Genomic DNA, 12,220 nt, shown 5'->3' on the forward strand with positions numbered 1-12,220 from the left:
TTAAACCACAAAAGCTTTCAATTGTTTTTTTCGCTCTGTAGAGAAACCGTCTGTGTGAATGAATGAATGAATGAATGAATGAACATAATTTGCTAGACACGTTGCAAGCGTCATAGTGTACGCGTGGCGAGAAGGGTCTGGAGTCAAGTTTTGTAATTTACAAGTCGAAAATAATATACTTTTCAAAAGAAGTTGAACAACACCGATTCTTTCACGTTTTTATTATATATAGTGCTTTAACGTATTTTGAGCACTATATTTAGTCAAGCCTCGTCACTCTTTTTGGTAGACTTACCGAATAACTGACGTTTTTTAAGCCGATATACATGAACAAAGCAGCGAAATACAAGTAGCAAACTACCCTTGTGTATATTAATTTTATATATATATATATACGCGTATAATAAAAAATAAATTGCACTGATCCCGCTTTCCTTCTCATGTTACGGTCTTCTATTCGCCATGGGGCGAGAAACTCGGATCACTGGGCTGACGCAGTCATTCGCGTGTTTACCGTTGGGAATGCCTCACCCACAACACGCGTTCCACTCACAACCAGCGAGAACGCCATATACGACAGGCCTGCGATCCGACAATTGCAGTACGTAGCTCAAGCGGGAGGCGATGCTAGATTCGGATCGTCTGCCGCTGGGAACCACGTTGTTATCAAGTGATTCAATAACGGTCATCATTTAGATACTCTAGGGGTGTTGAGTGGCATGTTGCAACACGCGGACTAAACTTCTCGGATTTCTTGCGACTAATAGCATAGCGTCAGCACAAAGCGTTCAGCGGTGTAGCCGTGCTCCTCCGGGAGGAAGAGTGACGGAAACCTACCGTGTGACAACTAAGCGAGGCACGGAGTGTGTATACACACACTCCTACCGCTTGAGGTCCGCGCTTGGCCACGGATCCGAAATTAACATTTTCTACTTCGCGCTATTTCAGAGATCCGAAACTATCCTAAAATCCGATTTATCACACACTCCGTTCTCGCGAAGTCAATTGTTCTCTCTGATCGCTCGCTCGCTGACGTATGGTGAGCGTAACAGCGGCGAACCCGGCCAATCAATAGCGTCTTTTTACAACCGGCGACGTGCGCGATCACTATTTGTTCGGATTGCTGACGCTTTCGAAAGGGGGAAAAATGGAAATAAGAAAATGGAAAAAGAAACATGATCGGTGAGGAGGGTCGCCGAAAACTATGAGAGTCCTGATGGGAGGGTCATACAAAATAATAATACACATAGCACATTCTATCTAATGGGATCCAGGCACTGGCCCCATCGTTGACAGAAGAGTGGACCTCGGAATCTTAATCTTACTTCTTATTTTTTCGGTAGGCAAAAAACCTCACCGGCTATTTAAGTAGGTATTGTAGAGAGAATGTAAAGTTACACCACAAACGCGATGTGTAAAAAATATTACGCTGAAACATTGCTACTGCCCTACATAATACAAACTCTGTCTTGTATTCTTTTTAAAGCAGTCCATTCTGTCTCATGTAGTATGCATTAAATGTACCACTCATTTGCATAACAATTTATTTCGTGGATATATTGGTGTAAATGCACATTTTGTGAATTCCTGCTGCTTCCTACAATTAAATTTACGGAAATTTACAAAACTAAACTGTCTGTCTTTCATTGAAATGGGTAACTGGCGTGTTTCTATGGCAGAAGGTGTGTACGTGGCTGAATAACTTGACAACACGGCGACGGGTATGAGTTCAATTTATTTGAATGACTTGGTAAACTGTGTATATGTTTACACCATGAAATACACAATAACATACAATAAGATACAACATAAAACGAGAGCATGGTAATTCTTTTGACATGCAAATCAAAGTATTCATAACACAGACATCAATGACATATACTTTAGCTTTAAGTAAGTGTAGGGGCAGAAAATTAAGCATTGCAAATGTACATATGACGCTGCCATTACTACACATAAGCTTTATATGATGGCAATTAAGATAGAACAACTTGAATTACAGTTGCACAGATATTGAAGATATGCACGAAATGCCAAATCTGTAAAACGTGATCAATATATAAACCTAATTGTATATATTTACTCACGATGATAAACAGACATACCAGAAGGGTGTAGATCACATTTCAGTATCCAACGACTACATGGACCCATGACGATCCGGGGTAGAATAGGTCTTCAGTAACCAATGCTTGCCATAAAAGGTGACTATGCTTGTCGTAAGTGGTGACTAACGGGAGCGGGTGGTCAGGCTCGCCGACTTGGTTGATCCATTTCATCGTATCCCAATTACGTGGATCGATGATCATGATGTCAATCACTGGACTGTCTGGTCCAGATTCGATTATTTGCAGACCGCCGTCATATAGCTGGAATATTGCTGAGTGCGGCGTTAAACAACAAACAAACATGGTCAGGGCTACAGTGACATCAAACTATATATAAATACGGAAATTATTTTAAATGTACAATAAAACTAACTTTCCTACACAATGCTCTTGCGCGTGTGGACATTATTATCAAATCAGTGCTACTTTAAATACATATTTACAAATCCGAACATAGCACTATCATTAAACACAATAAAATACCAAACATGATAATACCATCATAAAAGGCCACATATATATATTTACAATACATTTAACACATACATGATAAAAGATTATAAACATATTTAAATAACTGTCTGTCCTGGAGACTAAGCCATTTACTAAATCTCACGCATCATAGAAATATTTCATTTAACGCACACCTGTTTATATATATATAACACATACAGATACATTTACATATATATGTTTACGCATTTAATTGGAAACATACCTTCACAGTTAAAAGTCTTTAAACGTGTCCCCTTGCTGTCGCCTGTCAGTGTCTTGTCTGTGTTGTGACTGAGGTGCAAGTGAGGGTTAATAAAAGCATGCAAAGCTGACCTAAGGAAAACAATAGGGTCAGCCACTCAACCGGAACATTTGCCCTGGCTGAAACAAAGGGGCTGGTATGGATTGTCTTTTTTTCCTCCGGTATTGAAGATACTTTATATAAGATGCATTGCAGATACATGAATATGGATTAAAACTCGATAAAGTGGTTACATGTTATAATGAAGGGGTGTGAACAAATGCTGCCACTTGTTAACATAATGAGAGACTAGTAACATAGTTTCGCCCCATATCTCAAGCTCAAGGTCTAAGGTCAACAAAGGAATTCGCATCTGTGATATCAAAGATATTATCGAACATTTCATTTCTTTCTTGCATAGTAATAAATAGTACATGACATAAAGATGTGTTTGACTATGTTATGGGCACCAGTTCCGCAATGACACTCTCGCGATTCTATCTTAGAGCATCCTATTTTGACCATATTAGACAGAACATAAAACTTTGAAGGAAATCGTAAAGAAAGTTGCCAAATCCTGTGTTGACCTTTCGATCTGATACAAGTATATTACTGGTACCGTATCATTAGTTCTATTAAAACTTGGTCTTTAAGATATTGTAAATCTTGGGAGAATGGTGTTATGCAAATTGCTAAACATCAGATATTCGTAATGGAGATCTGTAACTGAAGTTTACCGTAATTATCCGCAACTATCACCTGCTGACCATTCGAACTTCTTAATGCGTTCTGATGGCATTGTAAAATTCCTGGATGTTTTTGTTTAGACGGAGGGAATCTATTGTAATAATCTCAGTTTACTGATATTTAATATGTGCATATTGTAAAATATTCACAGTCAATATTTTAAACGTGTAATTGGATACATGCAATGCTACGCGAGTGTACATGAAGGCGGTTATAGTTATAGTTCGATACATGTTGGGGAATGGTCGGGGGATGTATGTACGTAAGTACGGATACATGCGGGCGGATATAGTTATAGTTCGATACATGTTGGGGAATGGTCGGGGGATGTATGTACGTAAGTACGGATACATGCGGGCGGATATAGTTAAAGTTCGATGGATGTTGGGGAATGGTGGGAGGTGGGTGTATTTAAGCATGAACACGGATACATGAGGGCTGATGCAGATGGAGTGAGATGGAAGTGGTGTTATGGTGAGAGTGGTATGTATGTGTGTAAGCACGAGTACGAATACATGAGAGCGGATGTAGTTTATAGTGCGACCGATGCTGGGTATGGCATATAGTGTTTCCTTTTAATCTATAAATGTTTTACGCATTTTAATTACTTTTTTTCTCATGTCACACTGGTCGGGCATTGTACATATCTACCCGAACTACGTAGCAATTTTCATGCTGTACATTGGGTGACACTTAAGTATAAATCTTCTTCTTTAAAATCCTCAATACCGATACTGCAAACTAATATACTAAAGACTAATCCTAATGCTAATACAAATACTAGCTACACTATATACATTATAATATATACGAAAAACTAAATGCTAATATTAATACTAATACTTATGCTAATGTACTAACTACACTTGTTTTGGTTACTGTTGTTTAGTTGGCACAATCACACACAGTCTATGACTGCCCAATTCTATCGACGCCTTTATTTATATAAGTGATCCGTTACGGCACGTTGGCCGTAGGCCGGTTCCACGGGTCTTCAAGCTATTTCGCTTTAATCTACGATTATTTACGTAGTCTATTCTCAGTCCCCAACAATACAAGTGGAAAGGGTACTATCTTAAAATAGAACATTACCGGCACGACTTGTTTCTCATTCTTACGACGAGTTATGTCAAGCTGCAGCGAAGCGTGTCGGGATATCCCACCCGGAGCGACGTGGGGGCATGCAAGGAGGTCTACTCACTCTTTCATTATTGCAAACAGGTTTTAGAGTCTGCCGCTCGGCGAAAGGAAGTGTACATACCGGTATTGTGTGTGTACGAGGGGGTGGGTCCAGTGTTTTCACCTGCGGTCTACCCAAGACAGTCGGACTATACCCTGGTTGTGTGAATGCACGTATAGTGATTCATTTATCAAGTTGGAACAGATCTGTGTTAAATTGAGTACAGGTAGGAGTGTTGAAAGCGGGTGTGTTGCTTCTATGTGTAAATATCGCATTACTTCAGTGATACAGGTGGATAAACACGTGAAGGGTGAAGACTATGGAATCTTACTGAAGGATTGATACAGGACGAGACTGTATTGCATACGTACCACAGGGTAACGCGTTAAAAGTACATTTTCGACTAAACCAGTCTGACTTGTCAGCAGTGCCCACGTGTATGTCAACACGCCATACAGGCATATACTAATACAAGAACTGAACAGGTCCGTGACTAAATTGTTGTGATACACGCTTCACTCAGTGCAGATAGAGGGAGAACTGATATCTGAAGTTTGTGACATTTCTGTGTGTAGATTACATGGTCGTACGAGGGTAGCGCGACCAGGGGTACAGGTCTGACTGTCTATCACCCACACCCTCCTCAAACACAGCCGAGTGTCTCCTTGTCCAGTGTTTGACACCAGCACCACCACCGTCTCCGTCCACCATGTCTGGGGGGTGCTTCCTGTCCCTCCTCCTCCTGGCCTGTCTCGGGCAGTGCACAGGGGAGAAAGTGATGCTGATTGTACTCGGAGGGTTCCGCTGGGACTACTTCAACATCCACACGTACGACGTCGACGGTTTTTCCAAGGTGTTTGAGAAGGGGGTGAAAGCTGATCACCTCATCCCCTCCTTCCCGACCCTCACCTACCCCAACATCTACTCCCTGGTCACAGGTAACGTATACCTTCCCATCCAGCTGTATATTAATTATTATATACTCATGTATATATGGTAATACATTCACTATTTCAATTAATATAACATTTTACCATCACGTACATTGTATACAATAGTCACCTGACCGTCCGCGGCTGTTTAGTGAAGGACAAGATTGATTTCATCAAGAAAATGATATGTTTGATGTATGTATATATATGTGATATTATACATTAAATATTTTCCAACTTCTTCAGGCCTCTACCCCGAGAATCATGGTGTGGTCGGCGACGAGATGTGGGACCCGGAAATGAAGAGAAAATTTTCCAAGGGAGATAACCCCGAGTATCTTAAACCCTACTGGTGGGACATGGGCGAGCCAGTCTGGGTTACCGCGGCAAAGCAGGTGCGATGCATACCAAAACTATTTAACCCATACAAACACTATTGTTAACCACATCCCAAATATATTCTTGTAACTACTTATAGGTGAAGTAGCCACTGTGAAATGTGAATGCTAGCTTGAATGTGAAAAAACATTTATTGTTTCAATCAAGAATATATACGAAGGGTTTGTTAATTTTAATAACTACGCGAATAAATGACTGTATGTAAATGTAGACAAGAGTGAAATGCATGAAAAAAAGTAAGCTTATGATATACGTCTCCAGTCTCATCACTACAGGGTATGCTTACCCTTTTCGCGAACACCTGGTATCATCAAATTTCAGTGATCAGTTCATGTAGCTTTCGCCGACATTTTGCCTTTTTATGCCCAATGGAATCTGTTTTGGCGGATGATCGAGTGTGGACATTCTCCGGCGTTGACGCTATATATTTACAATGAAATAATTAATAAACTCATCTATGTGATATTCTCTGTTAAAATGGAAAACCAACAGGAAGTGATTCCTTAAAGATGGCAACCAGGCTGTAGGATAAGTGGCATCGGGAGAACTCTGCAGTTTCTTGATATGCCACTTAACGAGGGTCGACTACATGTATAAATATATAAATTCTTAGGAATTACAATGTGTTTGTGTAAGTGTGTAAAAGGGCATTCAAATATAATATGGTTTCGCCATCGAAAACATCTTCTACATCTTTTGTAATTGTAGTGAAATAGTTCTTTCGACGTTTCTTATATATCTGATGTGGCATGGTTATCTACAAACAAACATACGATTAAACACACCTGACAGTAAGGGTTATTCTGTTCCTGATAGGACGGCTCCTATTCCCCATCTGGCACGGGTGGTCAAACCTCCAATGCGCCGAAATTAGCTGTTAAGAGAGGCGTGATTCCAATTCCAAGATATGTCCTGATCATGTTTCTAAGTTGGACGGCACCATTCCCATGCTCGTGGGTTTCACCAACGTGGTAACGTCAAAGACCAGTTTCACTGCGGGGTTTCACCCTATATCAAACTGACACGATGTCATATAACTCGAATTCTGTTAAACTCCGTCACTTACACACTCATTCTTCCACAGGGGAAGACGTCCTACATGTTCAACTGGCCAGGCTGTGATGCAACCATCCGGTCTCTTCAGCCCACGTTCTGTGTCCCACATTCTGACGTCAAACCTGACCTTACACCTGACCTTGAGAAATTTATGAATTCCAAGCGAGAAGGTTTGGAGCTGCTCAAGAATGGTTCAGCGGATTTTGTTGGTGAGAAGATTAAACAATTCACTTACTTTTAGTTGTGTTATGCAAGGACGACTGCCATGAATAAACGTTACTGTAAGGTCGATAGCATAATGGTAATCTCATCATTACTTCTGGTTACCGTAGTGTGTATTCTGTACAATCCTCAGGCATAGTTTAGAGACAAACTTGATTAACATCATGTATTCAAAATGTACAAACTGATTAATCTTGATATAAACTGCTGGCGTCCATCTACAAAATGGGTACTAAATAATAATACTCAATAATTATTCTGTTTATCTTGTTTAATCTGGCAGAGATATGAATAGCCCTAAGGCCGAGGTGTGGTTAATCTGACAGATCTATGAACAATACCCTAAGGTCATGGTGTGTTTAATTGCAGGTCTTTATTACGAGGTGACTGATTACGTCACCCACCTGTACTCCCCAGGTAGCCAGGAATCTAAAGGTGAGTCTTAGAACACAGCTACCTCGTGGCCGGCCGTTTTATATTCTGGAAGGGTTGGGGTTGGAGGTTGGATGAGGGGGCGAGGGGGGCTTGTTGGTATAAAATAATCATTAAATGATAAATATCAATATGTAACATAACGCATTCGAGACAAGGGGAAGGTGGCTTGGATTTTTGTAAGAGACATAATATTTATTTAATCAGTGCTTCAAAACAATTATTTTCTTTGAAAGGGGGAACCAAACTAGTTTTTGTACCCACATCCCCTTTTCCAGAACATAAAGTATGTTCAGATTTACTTTTTTGGATAAAACTTCAGAACAAATGATTAGTGTTTATCGTTTTTGTTTCAAAACTTCCCAGCCCACACCTTTCGCGCGTGACACATCAAATAACACAAAACAACACGCAAGTTTAAATCGATTTAAGTGGAAACTCTGTACATTCAGCCCTCTTTAAAGGAAATATCAGATCAGAGAGATATTTTATTGTTTTGAATATTGTACGTCTATACATGTAAGTAAATCCACAGCTTGTACTTAAATACAATGTACAACTTCCAGCCTAATATCTATTAGAGACAATTATTAGATCACTTGATAACGTATATAATATGGACGAAACAGTTGTAATGATATTGAATTCACATTGAGTTCGTGCAACGCACACGTTATATGCAAAGTCGCTATATAGACATCTTTTGAAAGATAAACGCAGTAGGGAATAATTCCTTGCTGATTTGGGGGCACGGGTGGCCCAGTCGTCTGAGGCGATTCGCTGTGCAGAGTTTCGTCCCGTGTGCACGCCAGAAACCTCTGATCGTGGGTTCGAATCCCGGTTCGCCCCGATTATGTTTCTTGGTTTGTCAGCACCATACCCGTGCTCGTGGGTTTCACCGAAGTGGTAAACTTTGAGACCTGCATCACTTCGGGCTTTCCTCCCACATTAAGCTGACATGATGTGATTGAACTGAAAGACTGTTAAAAGCGGCGTTAAACCCAACTCACTCACTTCTTGATGATTAACATAATTTTGACAAAAGTGGATAAATATGTTTAACACTAATACATGTACAATATCTAAGCTCCAGAAAACACTCATGCAGGAGATATGTCATTCAATATGTTGTTGATGCTTATACTGTGGACATGCGGAAGAACCATAATGAAGCACCATTAAAAAAACATAGTGTCTATTCATAAACGTGTTCGTTCGCTTCAACACAGGACTGAGTAGATGGCTCGACAATGAATTCGACAAGCTTATTCACGACATCGACAACGACGAGTTGGAGTACGACGTCAACGTCCTGGTTGCTTCTGACCACGGCGTCGCAGACATCTCCAAGAAGAAGGTGGTCAACATAACGGCCGTTCTTGTCCCTGAAGACGTGGACCACATTGTAGGTCATGGGGCCATTGTCAGTGTCTGGCCGAAGACGGACAAAGTCCAGCAGGTACTCTGACCCATACTGGAGGCTCTGTATTATATGATTTCCTCTAAAATTGTCATGTTAGAGGCATGCATTATATGTTATGCTCTAAAATTGTCATGTTAGAGGCATGCATTATATGTTATCCTCTAAAATTGTCACGTTAGAGGCATGCATTATATGTTATCCTCTAAAATTGTCTTGTTAGAGGCATGCATTATATATTATCCTCTAAAATTGTCATGTTAGAGGCATGCATTATGTGTTATCCTCTAAAATTGTCACGTTAGAAGCAGTGCTGCTACAGAACATTTATATGTAACTAGGGGCTACAGCATACTCCGAAATTCACGCTAGACTGTTAGCCCGAGACTATCAAATTGTGCTGAGGACAAAATCCAATGATGATAGCTTTATCGACTAGTACATTTGAGGCCATACTCCTGAACCAGTTCTCTGATTGTATTTCCCCCAAGCTGTAACTGAAGCGAACTGACAAACAATGAAAACACAGTACGCAGATTTTTCTTCTTCAAGCAGGGCTATCTACAAACTCGGAGGGAAAGTAAAATACGGTTGACACTAGTCCTCTTTGCTGGTCTTAGAAACGAACTTCGACACCTGCTACATTCCGAAAATACATCTGTCAGAAACCCATTTAATATGAGGCGTCTGTGAGGATGCACTGTCTTGTATGTAACAGGCTGATGTGTATTTCCTGTCTACAGGTGTACGATAAGCTGAAGGATTATAACGACAACGTTGCGGTATACTTGAAGGACGACATCCCCGACTCATGGCACTACAGAGACAACATCCGGGTCGCTCCAGTCACCCTTGTAGCAAGTCTCGGATGGATGATCGCTACAGTAAGTGCCGCTCTCAGTGATTGTATAGGATGTGTTGTATTTATTGTCATGACTACGATGCTCATGTCGTCAACGACTGCCGCGATGTTTCTAAACAGTTTGAATTGAAACTATTATCGATTGTAGTCGGGTTTTTTTGCAATGGCGTGGGGTTGTGTTTTAAAGAAAACCAAGACATATGGTTTAATGTCTCATGTATGTTCAGGCCTGGTGTTTGTTTCATAAAGCACAACTATTATCATTCTGTAGTACAAAGATTCTAAATATATCGTACTGATGTACCGTATGCATGTCAAACTGCAATGGCATCTCTCAATTTCTGTACATTTGATCTGACCTTGAAATGATTCGAGGACATATTGTAGCAATGATTAAGTAAAATACATACCCCCGGGGTACCTGTGTCTAACGCTGTATGTACTGTTTTGCTAGCCGGAGCAGGGACTGCCTAAGAGTGACCGAGGCCGGCGGTTCCGGAGCTACGAGGGCTATGACAACAAGGAGGTCAGGATGAGGGCTACTTTTTTCGGATTCGGGCCCAGTGAGTAACCTATGTGTGTCGACTCAGTTGTGCTGATGTGAAGACAGAAATCTGTGCGACTCTTCGTTTATTGCAGATGAATTTCTATATGTGTTAAAATATCGTTATTTTAGCTCTTGTGGACATACATATGTACCAGAAGAATATTTCACTTGGACAAGCGATTTTAATATAAACATGTGTTATGCCCTACAAGAATAAAACATATCAAGACATTTTCTAAATTTATTTCGATTATTTTCATTACTGTCAACTAAAAATAATGTTGTTTACGATACCAGTATTTATGTGTCTGCCTGTCACCAATGCAATTTTATACATGGAGGGAAACGTTCTGCAAAATATGTCTTGTACCAGCGTGGAGAAAAAAATGACTTGACTTGCTACAGCTTGCTATTGAATACGTTTAGGGTTCAATTCCAAACATTGGTACAATGAAGCAAATCCATTCACCCTGTTCCTTGACGCGATAGTGCTGCAATGTGCCAATGAGACGTACAATCATGCTGTTTTCCATTACTGTGTGAAATTATACCAATGTTTTGTTCAAAATATCCCTCCTTATCTTCAGATCTGAAGCGAGGCTACACCTTGCCGGCGATAGAAAACGTAAACCTTTATCAACTGATGTGTCGTATTTTACGGATAACTGCCGCGCCTAACAACGGAACCTGGAGCAACATTGAGGAAGCGTTCATCAAGGTCCCCTACCGACCTCTCATCACGTGGAAGAGAACATTCACATACGGACCAGTCCTGGCTGCCGTGTTGGTGGCCGCCATTATCTACTACGTCAAGTTCAGGAAACACAGCGACAAACATAAGGAAGTTTGAGGAAGCATAGGGAATAGTAGTCGATAAGATAAGAAACAGGCTCTACTAGTCGATAAGTCGATGTACAGAGGACCGTATTATCATGAACCCTTTCAGCGGATCCTGCTTTCTGATGTAGCAAACCTGTTAAAACTGATTTACCACACAGAGTGACCAGACTAACGTTATGTTTATCATCACAAGCAAGTTGTATAATAGTCTGCAAAGATTTATAAAACGCCTCTATGAGTAGTGACCGATGTCTGATATCCGTGTCTGATCTCGCTGGGATATTGCTGGAATGTTGCTTACAACAACGTAACACAATTCACTCACTCACTTTACTCGGGCGGGTCTTGTTAGTAATGTCATACGAATGTGTTCCAAAGCAGTACAGGTGTTGAACCATCTTCAACACACAGGGGTGATTTATGAGTTGCATGTGGCTTGCCTGACACTGAAATAGCCACTTGTAGTTTTCAATGTATATACCCTCTCCATCTGCTGTGTTCATCGTGGATGCTTCAAGTCGTTTCAAACTCTCATATCAGACACGATCTGATCTTGTATATACATGGTTCTAGTGTGTTACTAGATCACACGTCAAGTGTTTGTATGTTTAAGTTTTGAATGTTTGAATAAATGGAAATACCACATGAAGTATCGATTGGTATGTCATATGTATTCAACATCCCCAGGCAGCTGGTAGATATGTGGACTCGTCGATCCATTGGAAATAGAACAACAAAT

The 12,220-nt window shown here is 40.5% G+C and overlaps 1 protein-coding gene across 2 annotated transcripts; it reads left to right on the forward strand.

Annotated features, from left to right (window-relative positions):
* The first annotated feature begins 4,746 nt into the window (after positions 1-4,746).
* On the forward strand, positions 4,747-12,130 carry LOC124120209 (glycerophosphocholine cholinephosphodiesterase ENPP6-like). 2 transcript variants are annotated; one of them, XM_046482975.2, is made up of 9 exons: positions 4,747-4,997; positions 5,347-5,709; positions 5,950-6,098; positions 7,187-7,367; positions 7,750-7,815; positions 9,042-9,271; positions 9,976-10,116; positions 10,549-10,657; positions 11,229-12,130. In XM_046482975.2, the coding sequence occupies exons 2-9, from the start codon at positions 5,481-5,483 to the stop codon at positions 11,489-11,491; spliced, it is 1,368 nt and encodes a 455-aa protein (XP_046338931.2). In that variant the 5' UTR covers positions 4,747-4,997; positions 5,347-5,480; the 3' UTR covers positions 11,492-12,130. The 2 variants fall into 2 exon arrangements, with proteins under 2 accessions (XP_046338931.2, XP_046338930.2); XM_046482974.2 differs by having other exon boundaries at positions 4,747-5,709.
* The last annotated feature ends 90 nt before the right edge of the window (positions 12,131-12,220 follow it).

This window comes from Haliotis rufescens, unplaced genomic scaffold (assembly GCF_023055435.1).
Source record: "Haliotis rufescens isolate VD_foot unplaced genomic scaffold, xgHalRufe1.0.p SCAF_4, whole genome shotgun sequence".
In the NCBI taxonomy this organism is placed as follows: domain Eukaryota; kingdom Metazoa; phylum Mollusca; class Gastropoda; order Lepetellida; family Haliotidae; genus Haliotis; species Haliotis rufescens.